The sequence below is a fragment of the Lutra lutra genome, chromosome 9, assembly GCF_902655055.1.
Source record: "Lutra lutra chromosome 9, mLutLut1.2, whole genome shotgun sequence".
NCBI lineage: Eukaryota > Metazoa > Chordata > Mammalia > Carnivora > Mustelidae > Lutra > Lutra lutra.
This window is the reverse complement of record NC_062286.1, coordinates 120,507,339-120,531,705: the sequence shown is the minus strand read 5'-3', so window position 1 is coordinate 120,531,705 and position 24,367 is coordinate 120,507,339. Positions and strand designations below refer to the sequence as shown.

General features: G+C 43.7%; 1 protein-coding gene across 1 annotated transcript in view; it reads left to right on the top strand.

Annotated features, from left to right (window-relative positions):
• Nucleotides 1-23,488, top strand: part of EDEM2 (ER degradation enhancing alpha-mannosidase like protein 2) — a 32,080-nt gene extending 8,592 nt beyond the window's left edge. Inside the window, exons 5-11 of the mRNA XM_047746058.1 lie at nt 3,064-3,189; nt 5,482-5,693; nt 7,808-7,949; nt 9,240-9,364; nt 17,568-17,712; nt 20,947-21,068; nt 22,929-23,488. Coding sequence (XP_047602014.1) covers nt 3,064-3,189; nt 5,482-5,693; nt 7,808-7,949; nt 9,240-9,364; nt 17,568-17,712; nt 20,947-21,068; nt 22,929-23,429 — 1,373 coding nt within the window. The 3' untranslated portion in view covers nt 23,430-23,488. The remainder of the gene's footprint in view (nt 1-3,063; nt 3,190-5,481; nt 5,694-7,807; nt 7,950-9,239; nt 9,365-17,567; nt 17,713-20,946; nt 21,069-22,928) is intronic.
• Nucleotides 23,489-24,367: the final 879 nt, after the last annotated feature.

The following is a 24,367-nucleotide window of genomic DNA, read 5'->3' as shown; positions in this document are numbered from 1 at the left end:
CACCCAGGCACCCCATATTTACCACTCTTTGACCATCTTTCCTTCCTATGTCTCAGACTTTACATCTGTGATCCCTTTCCTTCTATCTGAAGCACTTCCTTTAAAATGTCCTCTCTTGCAGATGTGTTCTTGGCAGATTTTCTTTTTTTTTTTTCTTTAAAGATTTTATTTATTTATTTGACAGATGGAGATCACAAGTAGGCAGAGGCAGGCAGAGAGAGAAGGGGGGAAGCAGGCTCCCTGCTGAGCAGAGAGCCCAATGCGGGGCTCAATCCTAGGACCCTGAGATCATGACCTGAGCTGAAGGCAGACCCACTGAGCCAACCAGGTGCCCCTCTTGGCAGATTTTTCTCAGCTTTTGTTTGTATGATATGTCTTTATCTCACTGCCTTTCTTGGGTCTTTGAGGGATAATTTTGCAGGACATATGGTTCTAAATTGATGGGATTTTTCTCTTAGCACATGGAAGAAATCTTTCCATTGTCTTCTCATTTCATTGTCATTGTTAAGAAGTAATCTGTCAGTCTCATTATTATTTTTGCATGTGGTTGGTTTTATTTATGCTCATTGTCTCCTCCTTTTAAAAACTTTTTATTATGAAAGTTTTCAAAAATATATAAAACTAGAGAAAATAATATAATGAACTAGAGCTACCCATCACCCAATTTCAATAATCATTGTTACATGGGGGTCACCTCAGTGGCTCAGTGGGTTAAAGCCTCTGCCTTCGGCTCAGGTCATGATCTCAGTGGTCCTGGGATCAAGCCCTGCATCGGACTCTCTGCTCAGTGGGGAGCCTGCTTCCTCCTCTCTCTCTGCCTGCCTCTCTGCCTACTTGTGATCTCTGTCTGTCAAATAAATAAATAAAATCTTTTAAAAAAAAACATAGTTAACATGGACTCTTAATTTTTTTTTTGTTTTTCTTTCAGTGTTCTGCAGTTTTACTGCAATGTGCATAAATGTGGATTTCTTTTAATTATCTTGCTTGGCATTCCTGGATCCGAGAATTGGTGTCATTCATTAGTTTTCAAAAGTTATGAACTTTTCTCTTTAAGTAGTGCCTCTCCCCCATTTCCTCCCTCTTCTCTTTTTAGGACTCCAGCCAGGGAGATGTTACACCTTCTTACTGTATCCTCCAAATCTCTTTGGCATATTTTAAAAACAATTTTGTCTCTTTATGTTGCATTTTGGGTAATTTTTTGGAATCTGTCTTCAAGTCCACTAATTCTCTCTTCAGATATATCTTATTTGCTATTGAACCTATCTATGTAATTTTTAGTAATTTTTAACTCCAATTATTACATTTTTCACTTTTAGAAATTCCGTTTGGTTTTTTTGTAAATAGGCTTGGTCCTTTTTATAATTTCTTGCTACTTAGTCACCTGTTCCAGACCTTTCTTTGATTTCTTTAAACATTTCCACGTAATTATTTTGTAACGTGTCCAATAATTCCAATATTTGATATACTGGTAAGTCTTGTTCTATTGTCATTTCTGCTGGTTTATACTCCCAATGCTTTGTTTCTTTGTATGTTTTATGATTTCTTTAGATTTTAATGTACATTCATTCCCTGGACTTTATCTCTGGGCTTCTTTGAGGCCTAGACTGAAGGTTGGTTCTTCCAGGTAGAGTTTTTGTTTACTTCTGCCACTTGGCTGGAGGCACTGTTTCCCAAAAACTGTTTAATGCCAAAAGTTTGTGTTGTCCTAGACTACACAGTTAGTGTGAATTCAAGCTGTAAAACTTAGTGAGTGTAGTTACTAATTCTTAGGGAAGTTTTTGTTTGTTTGTTTTCTGTTTTCCCTTTCTTTTACTTGGCATCAAGATCTGAGGCATGCAGTTTTCCTTAAAATATGCTGGGGGAGGTGGGTAGGGTTTATTTTGAATCCATCCTTATACAGACTATATAATTCTTTCAGATCCCAACTTTGGGGAGGTTTTTTTTTTTTTTTTTTTTTTTTTAAGATTTCATTTATTTATATGATAGAGAGAGCAAGAGCCCAAGTAGGGGAAGGAGCAGACAGAGGGAGAGGGAGAAACAGGCTCCTTGCTGAGCGGGAGCCTGACTCGGGGCTTGATCCCAGGACCCTGGGATGATAACCTGAGCCAAAGGCAGATGCTTAACGACTGAGCCACCCAGGCACCCCTATGGTCGTATCTATTATCAGACTTTCCACTTTCAGTAGGTTCTGCCTTTGTTTCTTATTCCCCCTCTGACTGGAGGAAAGGGAAACTGAAGCTCAAGGTCACCAATTCTTTTCCAATGAGAGGGCCATTCAGGGTATCTATTTAGTCATATTTCCAGATACAGAACACTTATGTCTTTTTATGTTTTATTTTTTAAGATTTATTTATTTATTTATTTATTTTTGGACACAGAGAGAATGAGAGAGAGAGCATAAGCAGGGGGAGCTGCAGGCAGGCAGAGGTGGAGGGAGAAGCAGGCTCCCCAGCAAGCAAGGAACCCACCATGGGGCTCGATCCTAGGACCCTGGGATCATGACCTGAGCCAAAGGCAGCCTTTTAACAGACTGAGCCACCCAGGCACCCCATATTTATGTATTTTTATAAGTCCTAAATATTGTGTCAGAAATTCAAACAGATGAATTAATGCAATGAAGGTAATAACTACTCTGACCCCCACCCTGCCCGTCCAGGTCTCGGGGGCAGGGGTGGGGATTGGGAGACAGAGTAACCAAGTGAAATGAGCATGGGTTTTAGAGTCAGACAGACCTGGCCCTACCACTTGCTAGATAATGACCCAGGGCAGGTCACATTACCTCTCTGAACCTCAATATCTTCACTTAAAGAGGGGACAGTAGTACCTAGGGCTTGGTATACAATAGGGACTAAAGATAAGTGATAGTCATTGTTTGGGGGATCCACCAAGAACAAAAAACTTTGTAAGCTTACCAGTGTACCAGTATGTGGGATTAAGGGATTCTTTCACTAGGTGGCTCTAGCCCCTTCCCGGCAGCCACCCAACAGAGTATGTAGGTTTCATTTACGCAAGGGAAAGACTGGTCTTTGGGACTCTGACACTTGTATTTCGTGCTCTCTGTAGTGGTAGGAGGACTTCTGTCGGCTCACCTGTTGTCGAAGAAGGCTGGGGTGGACGTGGAGGCTGGCTGGCCCTGCTCTGGGCCTCTCCTGAGGATGGCTGAAGAGGCGGCCCGAAAACTCCTCCCAGGTAAGACATGGGGGGATGGGAAGTCCAGTAGGTCCTGCTGCTCTTGCTGGAGACCAGGGTGGCGATGCTGAGTAATTTTCTGCTGTTTCTCACCCAAACCCTTGCTGTCTCTGCCTCCGGACCCCCACCATGGAAATCAGCAGAGTCCTGGGCATTTTAAGGGCCTGCTGGGACCCTGGCCCAGGACGGATGAGCTGACCTCACGACTCTACGCAGGGTGGCACTGAAGGCCAGCCTGGTGGGTGGAAGGCTCTCTTATTTGAGTGAGCCCTTTGGCCTCCTTCCTGCCCCACACTCTGCTGGAATAAAGGGATTCCAGAGAAGAGCCTCGATCAGTGCATTAGGAGCCCCTGGTTCTGGACTAGCCAATGTCTTGACCAAGCCACTCTTCTCTCCCTGGTTCAGTTTCCTTGTCTCTCAAAAGGGAATCATAATCCGTGCTTGCCTGCCACATTGGCTTTTTGAGAGGCCGAAAACCAGGTTGGAAAGAAGAAAGTGCTTGGGAGAACCACTGAAAACACCGCTGAAACACAGGGGACTTGTTTGTAGCTCAGCTGTGTCCGGGGCTGCGGGCCAAGCCTCGGTGCATTTGTCTGGCGGTGCAGTAGCAGAGCACGGTCGCATGAGCTGGACACTGTGTTCTCTTCCGGGCGTGGTGGGGGCTCTGGGGCTGTTCACACCCAAACACATCACCCGAGGCGTTCACCAACCTCTTGGCCACCACAGTTCTCCCTTTCTGGAGCAGAGCAGAGGAAAGTGAGGGAGCTGGTTCAGATGCACTCAGGGCTTACGTAGCCTCAGTGTCTCCTTAAAAACATCATATCCTGTGTGATTCATTGGTACGGCACACTGCTCGGTTGCTCCCCCCTCCTTTCTTTTTCGGTCATTAAAAACCAGTTTGTATTGAGAAATACACAGGCTGGAAAGTCCATATTGGAGCAAGCCCCCACCGATCTGCCATTCAGGTGAAGAGGATTTTGTCACTGCCCCTCTTTTGAACACTGCCTGACTTTTCTGAAATACTTCTTTGAGCCCCGAGGTTGTGACTTAACGTTCTCCTCGCTTGCCACTTGGGCCTGCCACGCACAAGTCTGCCACTCATAATGAAGTTGCTGGGCCTTGCGGTTCTTGGAAGTTTTGATAACTTTGTTCACAGCTGGGTGACACACGGGCTGCTCTGGGGTTATTTGACCTTTTGGCCTAGAGAGGAAATCTCTGCCTCTGGCTGTTTATCTAGCTCCTTGCTCTGAATCAGAAGACACAGGGGTGGGAGGGGCAGAGCGTAACAGAGTGGGCAGGAGGTGGGCATTCTCATCCCAGCTCTGTTTGGCTCCCTCTCTATGACCTTTGAGTCACTTCCTTACAGACATGACTTTTCCTACCTACAAATTGAGGGTTGAACCACATCAGTAGTTAAGCAATTTATATCCTTTTAAAAAAAAAATTCTAATAGTTCACCCCCTAAACCGTTTAAAGCAGAGATCTCAAACTGCCTCCTCTGGGACTGCTTCGGGTCTGCAGGTAGGTTTCATTTGGTCATACTGTGTGTGGAAAAGCATAGGGGAATCGGACAAAGGTGGTCAAAGATACCAGCTTCCAGTTATCCGTAAGTGCTGGGGCTGTCACGTACAACACGATGACCATAGCTCACACTGCTATACGATATGTTTGAAAGTTGCTAAGAGAGTAGATCCTAAAAGCTCTCATCATAAGGGAAAAAAACCAATGTTTTCTTTTTGTATCTGTATGAGTCGATGGATGTTAACTTTCTGCGTTCATCCTCTCACCATATAGGTAAGTCAGGTCTTTGTGCTGTACGTCAGTTGTATCTCAATAAACTCAAAAAGAGAGAAGCGTGTGAAGGGCGTGTCATTGCCCTTGTTCTTCAGGGTGCCACAAGCCCAGCCGCTTCCTACGGCTTAAACCCTACATTCCTCCCACTATGTTTCCTGCCTGCCTCTGAAGGCATCATGTAAAATACTTAAAAATGGAGCTGCTCTAGCCAGAGTAGGCCTGCCTGGGCATGGCAGCCTGGAGCACAGCCTGCTGCTTTCTTCCTCATCATGGGCAAGAGCCCGAGGGCCCCACTGATCAGTGCTTTATATCATCTGGGTTAGGTGGCCACGAAGGGCCTGTAGTCATGACCTCTATCCCTCTCTGTCTTCATCTCTAGCCAATCACCCAGGAGATAGAGAGGGAAGTGCCGGCTGAGGCCTTGGGTTTTGGGCCTGTGTGTTGAACCATCCCTATGTCCCCACTCCTGTCTGAGATCATTATTTTGTGATTATTCAGCATTTCAGACCCCCACTGGCATGCCGTATGGAACGGTGAACCTGCTTCATGGTGTGAACCCGGGAGAAACCCCTGTCACCTGTACGGCAGGCATTGGGACCTTCATTGTGGAATTTGCCACCCTGAGCAGCCTCACTGGTGACCCCGTGTTTGAAGATGTGGCCAGAGTGGCCCTCATGCGCCTCTGGGAGAGCCGGTCGGATATTGGGCTGGTAGGTTGGCTGCCACCCTTTCTATCTGAGTCAAGTTGGCCACTGTAGCCCCTGCTTGTAAGACTCGAGCAATAAGTTGCAGCCCAACCAAGGGACACTTAGGGTGTCCTCAGCAGTGACCCAGGACTTCGCATCAGGACACTAAAAGTTAACCAAGCCTCCAGTTCAAGTTTTCGCATGGGGGAAGAGGGCATGAGAGGGCACACCCTCTGTCAGGGAGGGGGGCCCTGTTGAGGTTTGACTCCTTGAGCTTCTTGATTTTTAGTAAGTGGGTCATATGCTTCTTGCCCATGACTCGCATGGTGACCTTGGATGGCCAGCCCATCTGGCCCTCATTTTTACTGTCTATTTGTGTTTGTTAAACTGGGTTTCTTGGAACACCAGTGCTGAGAGATGTTGAATGGATAGCTGTTCTATGAAAAAAGTAATTCCTAGTCAGTTAAGTTTGGGGAATAGTACGTAGATTGTTAACCCTTGAGAAACACAGTTTTGAACTGCGTGGGTCCACTTAGACACACATTTTTTTTTACAATGCAGTACTATAAACATATTTTCTCTTCTATATGATCTTTTTTATTTTAGAATACAGTACATAGGGGTGCCGGGGTGGCTAAGTGGGTTGAAGCCTCTGCCTTCGACTCAGATCATGGTCCCGGGGTCCTGGGATCGAGCTCTGCGTCAGGCTGTCTGCTCGGCGGGGAGCCTACCTCCCTCTCTCTCTCTTCCTGTTTCTCTGCCTGCTTGTGATCTCTGTCAAATGAATAAATAAAATCTTTTTTTTTTAATTTTTTTTTTTTTATGTGACAGAGAGAGAGATCACAAGTAGGCAGAGAGGCAGGCAGAGAGAGAGGGGAAAGCAGGCTCCCGGCTGAGCAGAGAGCCCGATGCGGGGCTCGATCCCAGGACCCTGAGATCATGACCTGAGCCGAAGGCAGTGGCTTAACCCACTGAGCCACCCAGGTGTCCCAAATAAATAAAATTTTTAAAAAAAAGAATACAGTACATAATACGTATACGAAGTTATGTGTTAATTGACTATGTTATCAGTAAAGCTTCCACTCGAGATCAGGCCATTAGTGGTTAGGTTTTGGACAGTCAGCAGTTAATATACAGATTTTCGACTATATGGGGCTGGGCACCCTAACCCCTACATTGTTCAAGAGCCAACTGTAGTGTCTTTTTTTCGAGAGTCATAATGAATATGAATAGGTTAAAGGTTATGAAATCCTATGGTAAATAAATCTATTTAACTTGGCTTAACTCAAGGTTTTCCAAATTTATTTGACCCCAGAGCTTCCCTTTCTTCTCCAATACCTATGAATCCATGGAGATTGAACACACTTTGAGCCAGATGATCTCTAAGGCTGGTTTCAGCTCTTAAATCAGATAATCCAGTGAAACTAACAGTAATTGAGCCAAAGCTATCCAGGAAATGGCACTAGATTTAGTCAGAATTGGGTTTGATCCCTGGCCTTGCTACACTGAAACTTTGCAACCCTGGACGAGTCACTAAACCTCTCTGATCCTCAGTTACTGGAGCAGTAATGCTGATGTACTAATATACTTTTGGTGAGTCATTATGACTTGGAAAGACTGAGTTGTCTGAAAGTGATTCAAGCAGGGACACATTTTATGCAAGTCTGGTTCTAAGCTTGAAAAGTGAAACTTGTATGAGGAATCCTTGAAAATCCCTTAAGAAGATGTCACTGTGGAGACCTACAGTAACTCCCTTAGTAGGTCCAACACCAGCAGGTTTTTCTCCAGCCCTGGAACACCACAGTGGACTTTATATCCTCTCAGCCCTTACCATGGCCTGTCTTCTGACAGTGTCTCTCCCTGCGGGCCTTCTCTGTTGCCCAGGGTCTGCTCTGTTTGCCTTCAGCTGGAAGTTCCAGAACTTAAAACTACCTGGAGCAGTTCCCCAAATCAGAGACTGATACCGATAGGAGTCTGTGGCCTCCCAACCCCACACCCCGATAGCCTGCATTTCTTCTGAGAGTATCAGGCTGCCTGCCTTGCTTCTGACTGACCAGTCATGGGTATGGGGAGATCATGTTTGGTCTCGAGCCCTCCCTTGGGACTATGTGTGTGTGTATGTGTCTCTTTCCTCCCAGGTTGGCAACCATATCGATGTGCTCACTGGAAAGTGGGTGGCACAGGACTCGGGCATCGGGGCTGGCGTGGACTCCTACTTCGAGTACCTGGTGAAAGGAGCCATTTTGCTTCAGGATAAGAAACTCATGGCCATGTTCCTAGGTAAAAAGGGTGGGGTAGGGAGGCTTTTGCCATGATTTTTCCCATCAACAGGTGATTTACTTAGAAATTTTCAGTTGCTCCCAAGTGCAGACAGCATCTGTTCTGAGTACCTGAGTCTGCATTCAGAGCCAGGATGGACTGAACATTGCCCGCTTAGTGGCCGCTGTAGCTCTTCAGGCCTTCCTGCAAGATCCCAGTGAACTGTGCTCCGTTCTCTGTGTGTGGCCCTGGGTTTCTTATTTGCTGACCATTGCACATGGGTTCCCTTTGCCTAGAATACCTTTTTCCCCTGTTTTCATGTGTCCAAATTCCATTCACCCTCTAAGGCCCAGCTGCAGTGTCACGTTGCCCACGAAGCAGCTTGATCCCTCCTTAGAACTAAGGGCCTTCAGTACCTTTTGTAGAGTTAGCTTTCGTCCACAGCTAACAGCTCTAACTGCTGAGTGCAGGGTCTATGCCGTATTCATCTTTCTGTCCCCCACAGTGCTTTGTGTGAAGTAGGTGGTTGATTAATGCCTGTGGAATAAAAGCATTTTATCCTCTAGGCCCTTGGACACTAATAATAATGAAATTGAGGAATTGTTGAGCACCTAGTAATAGTTACTGTGAGGGCTACCATTCATTTATTCAGCATATACTTAATACCATTGATCTGTCTAGCGTCACGCAAGCACCCAATGTGGACTATTTCATTTCATCCTTATGGCGCTATTTGAGATTGTCTTATTAATTTGCATGTGTATTTGGTACTTCATTTGGATCATAATTTATTGTGCGTATATATTATGCACTATTGTAGCATTGAGGATTCTGCAGTAAACGAAATAAAGTTCTGCCCTTCATGGATTTACAATCTAGAGAGAAGTGTAAGTTCAAGTTCCCACCAGAATGTAAGGGCCCCAGGGCCTGCCTTTTGTCTTGTTTGCTACCCTGTAGGTACCTGTACCTAGTAAATGCGCGGTGAATGTTGTTGAGTGAATGAATGACTGAACAATCCCATGAGGTGTGTATCATTACTCTCCCCACTTTAGAGATAATGAGACTGAGGCTTAAGAAGGAAAACCTTACCCAAGGTCACAGCTAGCAAGGGGTAAAGCTAGAGCTGGAATTTGAGTCTGGAAGTTTGGCTCCAGAACCCATGCTCTTTTCTCTGTGCCTTGTTGCTTCCTAGTCTGCTTTGAAGCTACACCATCATATGGTCTTCCAAAAGTGTAAGTCTGTACTTCTGGGGTCAAGACCTGCCTTTCACCTCCATGATCACTGATGTGTCTTATTGCATCTTCTCTGCAGAATATAACACAGCCATTCGGAATTACACCCGCTTCGATGACTGGTACCTGTGGGTGCAGATGTACAAGGGGACTGTGTCCATGCCAGTCTTCCAGTCCCTAGAGGCCTACTGGCCTGGTCTTCAGGTAGGAATGATCAGAGAGGTGATTTTTTTTTCTGGAAATGACAAAGCAGGCTCATTCTTTTTTTTTTTTTTTTTTTTTTAACTTAATTCTGTTTTATTTTTTATTAACGTAAAATATATTATTTGTTTCAGGGGTACAGGTCTGTTGGTTCCTCAGTCTTACACAATTCACAGCGTTTACCATAGCACATACCCTCCCCAGTGTCCATCACCCAGCCACCCTACCTTGCCCACACCCCCTCTCCTCCAGCAACCCTGTTTGTTTCCTGAGATGAAGAGCCTTAAGAGACTCTTTTGTTTGTCTCCCTCTCTGGTTTCAATTTTTCCTCTCTTCCCCTACTATCCTCTGCTTTGTTTCTCAAAATTCCACATACAAATGAGATCATATGATTATTGTCTTTCTCTGATTGACTTATTTCGCTTAGCATAATATCCTCCAGTTCCATCCATGTTGTTGCAAATGGCAAGATTTCAGTTTTTGATGGCTGAATGATATTGCATCATACATATACACCACATCTTCTTTATCCATCATCTGCTGATGGACATCTAGGTTCTTTCCATAGTTTGGCTATTGGGGACATTGCTGCTATAAACACTGGGATGCACGTGGCCCTTCAGGTCTCTACATTTGTGTTTTTGGGGTAAATACCCAGTAGTGTAATTGCTGGGTTGTAGGGTAGCTCTATTTTCAACTTTTTGAGGAACCTCTGTACTGTTTTCCAGAGTGGCTGCGCCAGCTTGCATTCCCACCCACAGTGTAGGAGGGATCCCTTTTCTCCGCATCCTCGCCAACATCTGTCATTTCCTGACTTGTTAATTTCAGCCTTTCTGACTGGTGTGAGGTGGTGTCTCATTATGGTTTTGATTTGTATTTCCCTGACGGTGAGTGATGTTGACCACTTTTCCATGTGTCTGTTCGCCATTTGGATGTCTTCTTTATAGAAATGTCTGTTTATGTCTTCTGCCCATTTCTTGATTGGATTATTTGTTCTTTGGGTGTTGAGTGTGATAAGTTCTTTATAGATTTTGTATACTAGCCCTTTGTCTGATATGTCATTTGCAAGTATCTTCTCCCATTCTGTCAGTTGTCTTTTGGTTTTGTTGACTGTTTCCTTTGCTGTGCAAAAACTTTTGATCTTGATGAAGTCCCAATAGTTCATTTTTGTCCTTGTTTCCCTTGCCTTTGGTGATGTTTCTAGGAAGAAGTTGCTGTGGCTGAGGTTGAAGAGGTTGCTGCCTGTGTTCTCCTCAAGGATTTTGATGGATTTCTCTCTCACGTTTAGGTCTTTCATCCATTTTGAGTCTATTTTTGTGTGTGGTGTAAGGAAATGGTCCAGTTTCATTCTTCTGCATGTGGCTGTCCAATTTTCCCAACATCATTTGTTGAAGAGACTGTCTTTTTTCCATTGGACATTCTTTCCTGCTTTGTCAAAGATTAGTTGACCATAGAGTTGAGTGTCCATTTCTGGGCTCTCTATTCTGTTCCATTGATCTATGTGTCTGTTTTTGTGCCAGTACCATACTGTCTTGATGATTACAGCTTTGTAATAGAGCTTGAAGTCCGGAATTGTGATGCCACCAGCTTTGCTTTTCTTTTTCAACATTCCTCTGGCTATTCAGGGTCTTTTTTGGTTCCATACAAATTTTAGGATTATTTGTTCCATTTCTGTGGAAAAAAAGTTGATGGTATTTTTATAGGGATTACATTAAATGCATAGATTGCTCTAGGTAGCATAGACAATTTCACAATATTTGTTCTTCCAATCCATGGGCATGGAATGTTTTTCCATTTCTTTGTGTCTTCAGTTTCTTTCATAAATGTTCCATAGTTTCCTGAATACCGATTCTTTGCCTCTCTGTTAGATTTATTCCTAAGTATCTTATGGTTTTAGGTACAATTGTAAATGGGATTGACTCCTTAATTTCTCTTTCTTCTGTCTTGTTGGTGTACAGAAATGCAACTGATTTCTGCGCGTTGATTTTATATACTGACACTTTGCTGAATTCCTGTATGAGTTCTAGAAGTTTTAGGGTGCAGTCTTTTGGGTTTTCCACATAAAGTATCAGATCATCTGCAAAGAAAGAGAGTTTGACTTCTTCTTTGCCGATTTGGATGCCTTTTATTTCTTTTTGTTGTCTGATTGCTGAGGCTAGGACTCCAAAGTACTATGTTGAATAGCAGTGGGGATAGTGGACATCCCTGGTGTGTTCCTGGCCTTAGGGGAAAAGCTCTCAGTTTTTCCCCATTAAGAATGATATTTGCTGTGGGTTTTTCATAGATAGCTTTATGATATTGAGGTATGTACCCTTTATCCCTCCACTCTGAAGAGTTTAATCAAGAAAGGATCAAAGCAGTTTCATTCTGGTATAAGTCAAATGAGGTATTTTAGTTGCTTGAGTACTTGGGTTGGAGACAGAAGAGAGAGTTAGAGTGAATTAGACAGACTTGAGGCTCTGCCAAGCTGAATTTTCCAAAGGGAGCTTTAAGGTGTCAGGAACTGAGCTTCCAGTGTGCTGTGAAATGTGATACCATTTAGAATGAAGTAGGAAGCGTCTTTCCAGGCTGGCCGGTAACCGCCATTGGCAACAACTGTTTCTCCACTGGACAATTCTGTCAAATCTCTTCATTCTTGACAGCGGGCCTGAGAAAATACGTGAAAGCAGCTGGGGCTGCTCTGTGTGCCATCATTATTGTTTTCTATTACATGATCTGATGGAGTTACAGCTGGGAGGGCGGGATCTTGGAGCCCATCTAACAGGCCCCTATGTATACCACAATATTTTTACAAGCTAGTTTCTTTTTTTATTTTAAGAAAAGGTAATATCATATAGATGGTGGTAAATTTTAAAAGCACACAGAGGAATACAGTGAAAAGTAAATCTTGAGCACCCCCCCGACGACGCCCTCCCCAGTCCAGCTTGTATTATGTTTTGTGTATAGCTTTCTAGAAATCTGTATGCATAAACGTATGCATAATTTATATTTACCTCTTTTCTTGACATAGATAGGAATATATCATGTACCTTTTCACTGAATATGTCTTGGGGATCATTCTTTATTGATACATATAGGTCAGTTTTACTTTTTTTAAGATTTTATTTATTAGAATGATCACGAATAATAGGGAGGGTTAGAGGGAAAAGCAGACCCAGTGAGCAAGGAGCCCATTGCAGGGCTTGATCCCAGGACTCTGGGATCACGACCTGAGCCAAAGGCAGATGCTTAACCAACTGAGCTACCCAGGCGCCCCTCAATTTTACTTCTTTTTAACAGATGAATATATTCCATTAAATTGATAATACTGCAATTCATATACTAGTCCCCCACCATGTACTTTTAGCCAGCCTTCTTATTTTACAGATGGGGAAACAGGCTCAGAGAAAACTTGTTGACAATATTAAATATAGGTCCAGCTTTTCTAAGATATTCAAATTCTGTTGCTTGGATGCCCACTAAAAGAATTTTGAAGAACCATGGAGTTCCCTGCATGTTTTTAACCTTTTTCTCCTCAAACTCATATTTTCATTCTCCTCCTCCGACAAGATTTTATACTAATTGTTATATTTTATGCTAGATAAATTTTATTGAAACCCTCTTATATCTTTGTAATAAAATTTCTGTATACATAGAAATTTAAAATACTTTAGAATTTCCTATGCGCATAGGCTCTGAGTATTAAATTTGTTTTCTTCTTGACTTGGTTATCATTAGTATGTAAATGAGTAAAGCAACATTAATAGCTTACATTTTTGGTAAATAATTATAAAACATAAAGGCAATTTAATCAGAAATACACTTTGTGAGATTTTGGGAGCTTTTTAATTTTTAAGTAGTTTGTATTTGTGTGTGAATAACACATATTGCTACAATGGGACATGGTTATGTATCAAAAGTTTTGTTCCTGTTTTCATCTTTTAGCTGTAAGTGCTGAGTAGCCTTATGCATATAAATAAGTAGATAGGAATGGAAAGAGTTTGATTATTGCAATGTCATTCAGATCTTTTTTTTCCCCTTCCCCCCCCCAGCATCAGGGAGGGAGGAGGAGGGGCCAAAGGGGAGAGAGAATCTTAAGCAGGTACCACACCCAGTGCAGAGCCTGTGGGGTTCCATCTCATGACCCTGAGATCATGACCTGAGCCAAAATCAAGAGTTGGACTTGTAACCAGCTGAGCCACCCAGGTGCCCATCATTCAGTTCTTTGTAATCATTGACTTTATAGATTGATCCATATAAAACTGCCAGTATTTCATTGTCTTACCTACAAAAATGGCAGTATTATATGGTTCATTCTTTATATGATGAAAATAGTCACAATCTGTTATCAGAAATCATTTTTTTTAATTTTTTTATTTATTTGACAGAGAGAGAGATATCACAAGTAGGCAGAGAGGCAGGCAGAGAGAGAGAGGGGAGGAAGCAGGCTCCCTGTGGAGCAGAGAGCCCGACTCGGGGCTCCATCCCAGGACCCTGGAATCATGACCTGAGCCGAAGGCAGAGGCTTTAACCCACTGAGCCACCCAGGTGCCCCCAGAAATAATTTTTAATGGTCCCTCTGCTGACAACTTGACCAGTTCCTCTTCCAGTTTTTTGAAGTCAGAGTATTGGGAATCATCTGATACACAAAAGAATTTGTTTCATGGTGGTTAGAGTCATTTCATTTTTTCAACACCTGCACCAGTATTTTTTTTTAAAGATTTTATTTATTTATTTGACAGAGAGAGAGAGACAGACAAGCAGGGGGAGTGGGAGAGGGAGAAGCAGGCTTTCCACTGAGCAGGGAGCCTTATGGGGGGCTTGATCCCAAGACCCTGGGATCATGACCTGAGCTGAAGGCAGACACTTAACAACTGAGCCACCCAGGTGCCCTCTACACCAGTATTTTAAATTTAACCTAGTTTTGTGCTCAGGAAGTCTTTATTCCCCAGGACAGTGTTCCACAGAATGGGTAGAGATTGCTGGTCGGTACCCTTTGGAGAAGGTAAAATGGCAGAAGGATAACTGTGAAGGAAACACTGATAATAGATAGCCTGCCTTTGTGTTATAAGCATCTTTTCAGGCAGATCCATTTTAGGAAAGTAAAGGATCTAGAACTCTATTGCCTTAAAACTATTTGTGACTACATTCCTCTTGGGAAACCTGCTTATACAATCCAGCCGTATGACTGATCACACCCTTTGACTCTGCCAAATTCCATTTCTCTGCATGCTCCCCAAGAAAGTAATTCAAGAGGGAAAGATGCATCACGTATACAGATATTCCTAGCAACAAAGTTCATGACAAAGAAAACCTAGAAGTGATCCAAATACCCACTAATGGAGGGGCAAATGAATAATTACATTAAAAAAAAAACTTTTTAAAGATTTATTTATTTGAGAGAGAATGAGAGAGAGCGAGAGAGAGAGAGCATGAGAAGGGGGAGGGTCAGAGGGAGAAGCAGACTCCCTGCCAAGCAGGGAGCCCAATGTGGGACTCAATTCCGGGACTCCAGGATCATAACCTGAGCCGAAGGCAGTTGCTCAACCAACTGAGCCACCCAGGTGCCCCTGAATAATGACATTTTAATGGAATGGGTCATTATACAACTTTAAGAAATTAATATGTAAACTCCTGTGTTACATGAAGAGGTAGCCACAAGAATCAAGAAAATGTGAAGGAATGAAGCATACTGTTGGACTATAGTGAGAAATTAGGCGTGATAATTAAATTTTTAAAAAATTCTCTAAGTAGATTTAACAATAACAAAATACAAAAGCATTATATTATGTATAAACTGATTACAATTCTAGAATTTTGGTTTTGGTACATTATGAAATAGGAGACAAAAATGTAAACAGCTTCTACTGCGGAGGTGATTACCTTTTTATTCCTGTATGTTTTTTAAAAAATTTCTATAACTCTGAATAGAATATCAATTAGGAAGGTAGATATCAAAACTATGTTATCTGTGTGGTTAGGTTAGGAGTGACTTTTTTATACCTTCATTTTTCAAGTTTCCTAAAATAAAAATAAGAAAATAAAAGAGAGGGTGTGATAAGGAAGGAAAGCATTTCATCTCCTTTGGTGTGGTACTTTTTCCGGGCTTGACTAGGGATCATGGGTTCATTCTCTGTGAGACTATAAAAACACTAATAACTGACATTTATTGAACATCTAGTCAGTGCCTTGTAGTGTGACTGACACACAGAGGAGATAAATATTTATAAGAGAATGATTTCTGTGTCAGACACTTGACACAGAATTATCACAGCACACTGAAGTAAATGTTGCTTTATAGATGAAGAAAGGAGGCTTAGATACGTTCAATTTGTTCATTCATTTATTCAACAAATATCTGAATGCCTGCTGCGTTCCAGGTGCTGCCCTTGTTTGGTTTATAGGGTGTGAGGCACAAAAGAAAAAATTGAGTGGACAAATGCATAAAATAGTCAGTTGCAATGAAGGACACGAAGTGAAAGGCTGAGAGAACATGTTGGAGGGGGACCTTAACTTGAGGGAGTAAGGCCTTTCAGAGATGTGATGCTAAAGCTGGTATTTCAGGAATCAGAGATAGGGGATGATGTTCCAAGCGGAGGAAACATCATGTGTGAAGGTCCTGAGACAGGAAAGAGTTGGGTGTTTATCAGAAACAAAGAAAAGCAGTTTGGCCACAGTCCAGGGGAGGGAAAGATCAGTCAGTGGAAGTCAGCAGCGCCTAGATCATGCAAGGCCTTAAGGGCTGTGGTGAGGTATCTGGACTTTATGCCGAACCCCTGAGAAGCCTTGAGGTCTGGTGTCTGTAGGAAGGTAGTTACTCTGACTGTATGGGGAGAGAGCACTGGAGAGGGGCATGAAGACAAGTGGTGGGAGAAGTGAGAGGACTGTGGAAGTGATCCCAGTGTGAGATGCTGGTGACCAGACGGGGTGGCGGTGCTGGAGCTACAGAGAGACAAACCATGATGGTTTAGAATGGAATTGACAGGAGTTGCTGACGGAATGGATATGGGGGTGGGGGGGGAGGGAGGAGTCAAGGATGGCCACGATTTGCTAAGTGCTGTTTACTAAGAAGGAAGAGGTGACAGTAAGGAGGCAACTTTGTGGGAAAGTGAGGGAACCAAGAGCTTTCTTGGGGAAATGTTAAGTTTGTCCTATCCACAAGGCACCCACAGGAGATGTCAAAAATGTCAGGTCAAAAAGCTGTCAGTTAAGTGGCTGCCTTTGGCTCAGGTCATGATCCCAGAGTCCTGGGATGGAGCCCTGCATCAGACCCCCTGCTCAGCACAGAGCCTGCTTCTCTCTCTTCCTCTGCCTGCTGCTCTGCCTTCTTGTGTTCTCTCTCCCTCTATTAAATAAATAAATAAAAATCTTAAAAAAAAAAAAAAAAAAGCTGTTTCCTTGCAAGCTTATGTTACTATTACTAGCTGCTTAGCAACAGCTAGTAAAATTACAAATGCATATACTCTCGGACCCAGCAATCCTAATTCTGGACATTTGTCTTACAGGTAAACTTGGCATATGTTTGAGGTGACATATGTACAAGGTTATTTACTACACTGTTGGTTGTTCTAGCAAATAGCAAAACATTGGAACCAATCCAACTAGCTGTTAATAGGGAACTAGTTAAACTGTGGTCCAGGCGGTGGAATACTACGCAACTGTATAGATAGGGGGGAGGCAACTTTTTATGCACTCAGATGAAAAATTAATGAAAGTTGTTAAATGAATAAAAGCAAGTGCAGAACTGTATGTTTAAATAGTGATCTTTTATGTCAGGGAAAATAATAGAGTCTCACACATATTTATGTTTACAAACGAATACAGATTCGTTTGGGGTATGGGATAGGAGTGAGACTTAGTAAAATTAACCTTTTTCCTATTTTTAGAATTTTGAACCAAACAGCTGACTTACCTGTTTAAAAATTGTAGTAGCTTAGTAGCTCAGGGACTGAGCAGGGACTTTGAATACAACCTCTGTCCCTCACAGTAACTTCGATGTTTTTGTGTTTTGCATGGGAGAGATAAGGCTCAGAGAAGCTAAGTGTCTGGCCCAGGGCCAAACAATGAATAAATGGGTGACTCGGTTTGATTGCAGGCTTTTGTGGCTCCAAAGCCTTTGTTGTCTCTTCCCCGAAGTTGTACGTGGGGTGTGGTATTTGAGTTCTTTTTTGTATGTGGGTTTTTATGCCTGGTGGCTGCCGGCTTGACAACCACTTTTGTCCTACAGAGCCTTGTTGGGGACATTGACAATGCCATGAGGACCTTCCTCAACTACTACACTATATGGAAGCAGTTTGGGGGGCTCCCAGAATTCTACAACATTCCTCAGGGATACACAGTGGAGAAGCGAGAGGGCTATCCTCTTCGGCCAGGTAAGCAGGATCTCTGGCTCATCCCAACCCAAAAGCTCTGGTTCTCTGAATCCCAAACCCTCATGTTTCTGTGAGGCTCCATGCCTCACAAGTGCTCACAAGCTAATTTTTTCCCATCTGATGCTTCCAGCAGCTCTGGGTGGTTTTCCTGGTAGGAATGATCTACCCTTATATTTTCAGATAAAGAAACTGAAGCTTAGTGGGTTGAGCTGGTTTGCCTAAGACTAAGTGTATGAGGTGGGACTGGAACCCAGGCCTCTCAGCTAAATCTTAGGCTCCTTCAAACTTGAGCAAGTGAGGGCAAAGGGAAGAGCCAGGTTGTCTCCTTTTGAGTTCTTGCCATCGGGATTTCAGAAGTGTAGACAAACTTCCTAGATCACTGGGTCAGGTGAGTTATGCTTCTATAATACAGAATGTTAGAATTCTGAAATGGACCTTAGGAATGAATCATCTGGTCTTGTCCACCTCCCCATTTGCAGCTCAGAAATCAAGACTCAGAGAAGGAAGGTATTACACACTCGATAACTGTCTTAGAGTTCCTTTCCAGCCCCGAGCCTCTGATTCACTACAGGAAAGCTACACACTGCAATGTGGAGAAGGGGAAGGGGGCCAGAGGAAGGAAGCTTAGTCAGCACACACAGTCATCCCCCACCCCGAAATGGGTTACATTCCTATTGTTAGATTCTTCCCACCTTCCCACCTGAGTGCCTTTGAGCTGCGGGACAGGCCTTCTCATGTCTTCTGCCCATTCTGCCCTCTTCTACCCCATTTCCTTCCTCCGGCTCAAGAGGTTGTTGTGGGAGTTGTGGAGGGGTAACAGAAGAGGAAGTAAAACAGCAACTGCAAAGAGCAAATTAGTCCTCGAGTCTGCTGTTCTTGGTATTTCTTTTTTTTGTTGTTCTTGGTATTTCTAATGCATTTGTTCTCACAGTTTTTTCTTTTCTTTTTTTCTTTTCTTTCCGTTCTTTTTCTTTTCCCTTTTTTAAATTTTTTTTCTTTTTCTTTTTCTTTCTTTCTTTTTTTTTTTTAAAGATTTTATTTATTTATTTGACAGATAGAGATCACAAGTAGGCAGAGAGAGAGGAGGAAGCAAGCTCCCCGCCAAGCAGAGAGCCCGATGTGGGGCTCGATCCCAGGACCCCAGGACCATGACCTGAGCCAAAGGCAGAGGCGTTAACCCACTGAGCCACCCAGGTGCCCCTCTTTTTTTTTTTTTTTTTTTTTTAAAGAGAAGACTCTCAGAAGGTATCCTACCCAGTGATACCAGTAGATGAGATGAAGACAGTTTGGGGCTAAACATAGGACGGAAGCTTGCACATTCTCAGAGTTAAAGGCAACCCAAGAGGTCTTCTAATTGAGGTCCCCTGTCATTGCCCTGGCAAGTGGTTATCTGGTCTTTGTTCAATTAGCACCAGTGACAGGGAGCTCACTACTTCCAGAGGCACCCTGTTCCATTTGCAGGATGGGCTGGCCGGAAGGCCTCAGTGGAAAGTAAGGCAGCGAAGCCGGGAATCCAGTAATCGCCTTAGTCTAGTCACTCTTCCTACCCTAAAACAATAGCGAATGGGAGATAAGGTAGTGCTTTTTCATTAGATTGACGAGTGTCCTATGCTTTGGTACATGCATCTGATCAGCAGTATTGTAGCACAGAACCTGGCCTCAGAGTCTGAGGGCCTTTATCTCCCCCTAAGTCCAAGTCTAGGCCTTGGGCTGTCACCCTGTTCTAGAGAGTTGGTCAAAATAGAAGAAATTAAAACGACGATAGCCCATGTAGGCCCATGTATGAAAAAGAGAAAACAAAATGGCTGGGCCCTGGGGGCACTGAGCCAGCCCCTGCTAGCAGCAGGACAAGAGGCTTCCCTAGGTTTTCTTTCTTTGAACGCACACAGCATGTTCTCTTACCACTAGATGTGCCCCCACCTGTGCTTAGAATATGAGCATTCAGATTAGCAATTGTCTAGAGACCCGTGGGGAAAAGGAGGGAGAGGTGGGGGAGAACTGGGGGACAGGCAGAGGTCTTTTTTCTGAAAGTAAGAAATAGAGTTTGCAGTAATAAATCAAAAGGGAAAAAAGTGCTGACCAAGGCCCAGGAGGGAACAGGGAAGGAGATCAGGAGGAGAGGTTGGTCTAGGAAGGGGAGAGTTCTCTCCTCTCTGAGAAGAGATGGGTGAAGAAGTAGAAAAGTCTGTTGGGCTGTACTTTCTGCCAGCTGGGGTCACTCTGGAAGTCAAATCTTCTTTTCTATACTAGCTCTATATCTGAAAGTAGTAAACGCATCCTGGGTTTTCTTTTCTCCAGAATAAACTTCCTCATCAGGATCAACTTCTGTTGCCCAATATTCATCTGAAAATGGGGCCCATGTCTGAATGTCCAGTTCCAGTTGTGCATATAGAGTCGGACAAGACTATCACCGTGTTCTGGGCCTGGTGAACTGGTGGCTCCTTCTTTGTTAGATTGAAGATTGGTTCTTGAATATCTTAACCTTCATCTTTTTTTCCATCCCATCTCGAAAGGGCCTCATAATGATGAAGGGCCTCATACTTTTAAGTTTTAGGATTAGGTTAGGCTGTGAGTGACAGAAAGTAAGTAGTAGCTTGGGGCGCCTGGGTGGCTCAGTGGGTTAAGCCTCTGCCTTCAGCTCAGGTCATGATCTCAGGGTTCTGGGATTGAGTCCCGCATCGGGCTCTCTGTTCCGCGGGGAGCCTGCTTCCTCCTCTCTCTCTCTGCCTGCCTCTCTGCCTACTTGTGATCTCTGTCAAATAAATAAATAAAATATTTTTTTTAAAAAAGTAAGTAGTAGCTTAATTAAGATAGACATTTATTCTTCTCTCACTTCTGGCCTTATATGTCCCTATATGGTGTCAGGGACCTTAGTCTCACACATGGCCGCTGGGTGTACGTGGTTATAGTTAAGGATGCGGTTACTAAGGAAGAAGGAGAGGACAGATACTGGGAGACAGGGAGTAACCTTTGCCACCTCCCCATCCCAGAACCTAGCTGCCTCTCTCTCCCTTGGGATTGTAAGTCCATGGTCAGTTTTAAGGCTGATCTCCACTTCAGGCTTTGGGTATATCGGCTCTGGAAATTCAGCACTGTGTGAGCTATCCCCTGTTCCTCCTGGTTGGGGCCCTGTGGACAAGGTATGGAGGGAAGGAGTCTCTCACTGCCTGAAATGGGCCCTGAGCCTTCCCTGCTCAGCCCCTGGATGAGAAGGGTCTGCCTTGGACTTTACAGAACTCATTGAGAGCGCAATGTACCTCTACCGTGCCACGGGGGACCCCACCCTCTTAGAACTCGGAAGAGATGCTGTGGAATCCATTGAAAAAATCAGCAAAGTGGAGTGTGGATTTGCAACAGTAAGTGTTTCCACGGGCCCAAGAGTTGAGAAATGTCTCCCTCTGCTGCTAACGAGCCTCTGGCATGTGAGCACTGAAGGGACCTTAGAGATGTACATATGCCTTTATTTTACCGGGGCACATTTTGTAAAAAGTTTTGTGGAAAGGCCTGTAAGGTGGATTCTAGAAGGGAAATAGAGTCCCATGGCCTTATATTCAAACCTGGCGATCCTTAATGAAATAGTCCAGTATTTTCACAGATGTTTTCTGAGTGTCTTTTATGTACCAGGCACTATGCTAGACCGAGGGTTCTAGCAATGAACAAAGACCAAGCCCCCGAGCAGATATTTTAGTAGGAAGAAAAACAAACGTGTAGTTGGGAGACAGAAAGAAGGCCAGTATGGCTGGAGTGGAGTGAGCAAGGAGGGAAGAGGAAGAGAGAAATCCCAGAGGGAGGAAGGGGTTAGATCGTGTAGGGCTTTGGAAGAGGTGCTGGGGAGAGATTGCGTTTTGTTCCGCTTAACAGGAGAAGCCGTCGTAGGACTGACAGCAGAGCAGGGACATGGTCTGACTTGTATTTTAGAAGGATCACTCTGGCTGCTCTGTGGAAAAGGAATTGAAAGGGTCAAGGGTAAGAGCCATGTCACATCCTTAGAGGACCTAAGCAGACAAGCTATTAATAAACCATCATTACGGACATGTAAAAACCAGTTGTGTAGGAAAATTGTCTGGAAGAAAATTCACCAAAAAGTGTACAGAGGATTTTTAGGGTACGGGATTAAAAACAGACCAAAAAAAAAAAAAAAAAATCCTTCCTTTTTCAAAATTTTGTGCTGTGGTTCTACAAGTAGAATATGTACAAGTAGAATATTCTACAAGTAGAATATGAATGTGTGTGTGTGTATACATACATACATATATATATTTAATTTAAATATATAAATTTTAAATTTTATATAAATTTTAAATACATTTAAAATTAAAAATTTAAATATATGTATCTATTTAAGAGATATATTTATTTTAAAAGACCTATGTATGTAGGGAGAAAATAAAGCAGTGGTATGTTTTAGTGTCTAACATATTGTATTTTGTGAAAAGCCAAAGTGGAGAAGCCCAGTGGGAACTTCTTAAAAATATTTGACTTATTTCCATGAAAATGAAAGCCCTCTGGAGGTCTTCCAAGGCAAATGATGGGAATAGGCGTCAGACTCCTTGGCCTTTGACAAATAATAATTCTCGGTACATCAAGTCCATATTTTAGTCACATTTTTTTGGTGAAAAATAGAAGTCCACCGAGAATTAGTTTTAAGAAAATCTATCTCTAATTCTGAGACGCGAATATAAATGTAGGAAGTAAACTTACTCATCCATGACTGTGAACTTAGTATGAATTTTTCTTCTTACAGACTTCTAATTGGTTATGACAGTAGCAAAAACTTGGTAACCACCTTAAGGCTCATCAAGGGAGATTAGCTAAGTAAATGACGCTGTATTTTTAGTGTCATTCAAGGGGATGACTCGATCTGTGTATGGTCACCACAAGGGTAGGATCAAGGCCAGTGTGCGCGTGCTTGCTCACTGAACAGCCCGTTGGCTGGACCCGTGAGATCAAGGGAGAGAGCCCGGGCCAGACCCGGAGGACCAATCAGGCCATGATCAGGACTTTGGTTTTGAGTCTTCATGAAGTGGGATGTCAACAGAGCGCTTTCACGGGAGGAGTGACCCCTAAACCTTACCCTATAACTGTACGTTAGGGTTCCAACCCCTGGGTTGGCGCTCAGCTGCTCAGCAGCGAAGCGGAAATCGCTAATGGCTCCGCGGCCCCATCGGCTGTCCCCTGCCGCTGGTTCTGACTCACTTCCCTCTTCCTCGTGGCAGATCAAAGATCTGCGAGACCACAAGCTGGACAACCGCATGGAGTCTTTCTTCCTGGCTGAGACCGTGAAATACCTCTACCTTCTGTTCGACCCGGCCAACTTCATCCACAACAACGGCTCCACCTTCGACGCGGTGATAACCCCCTACGGGGAGTGCATCCTGGGGGCCGGGGGTTACATCTTCAACACCGAAGCGCACCCCATCGACCCCGCCGCCCTGCACTGCTGCCGGAGGCTGAAGGAGGAGCAGTGGGAAGTAGAAGACTTGATGAGGGAATTCTACTCCCTCAAACGGAGCAGGTCGAGATTTCAGAAGAAAACGATGAGCTCGGGGCCGTGGCAACCGCCAACACAGCCAGGCACGGTCTCCTCACCCGAAAGCCATGACCAGGCGAGGGAGAAGAAGCCTGCCAAGCCGAAAATCCCACTGCTCAGCTGTCCGAGTCAGCCCTTTACCTCCAAGTTGGCATTACTGGGACAGGTTTTCCTGGACTCCTCATAACCACTGGATGATTTTTTTCTTTTGTGTTTGAACTATGACAATAAACCTGCTTTTGACAATCTTGTTTTTCTGGTTTTTTGTTTGTTTGTTTGTTTCTTAAGGTTTTATTTATTTGACACAGAGAGATCACAAGTAGGCAGAGAGGCAGGCAGAGAGAGAGGGAAGCAGGCTCTGGGCTCAATCCCAGGACCCTGAGATCGTGACCTGAGCCAAAGGCAGAGGCTTAACCCACTGAGCCATCCAGGTGCCCCCTGTTTTTCTCTTTTACCTATCGGGTTGTCTTGGGAGATTTGGTTCAAAGAAAAGATGTCATGGCTAAAAAAAAAAAAAAAAACCATTGTGAATCTCATTTCCTTTTCTCATACCGTTGGAGAAACAGCTGAACCCAAAGTCAGCCCACTGCACAGACCCCAGGGGGGTTGATGATTGAATCTTCCTTCCTTTCAAGGCTCCCCTCTTCTGGTATCTCTGGGGAGGGTGTGGTTATAAATGGGTTTGTCACATCTGACCCAAGCCTATGCTCCCACCCTTTAGCACAAACATGATTGCACCCCAGCCCCATCCATAGTGGCCAATGTGGACAAGGCAAGGTTTTTATCTTCGGGAAAACTAAATTCTAGCGGAGAGAAATAAATTAGTAGATAATATAAAATCACATTGTGGGAAGTGCCAGGAAGCTAATGGGATGCATGCTAGAAAATAATGAGGGGAGGTAATCTTAGCTTACCTTAGGGAGGGCAGGGAAGGCCTCTGAGGAAGTGAGGTTTTAAACTTTTAATTATTGAAAACTGACAATGAACAGAAGCGTGGAGAACAGGATAATAACCACCTATCCATACTAGATCATTTCACCCATTAAGTATTTCAGATTATACCTCCAAAACATACCTACAAAAATTAACAATTGGGGCACCTGGGTGGCTCAGTGGTAAAGCCTC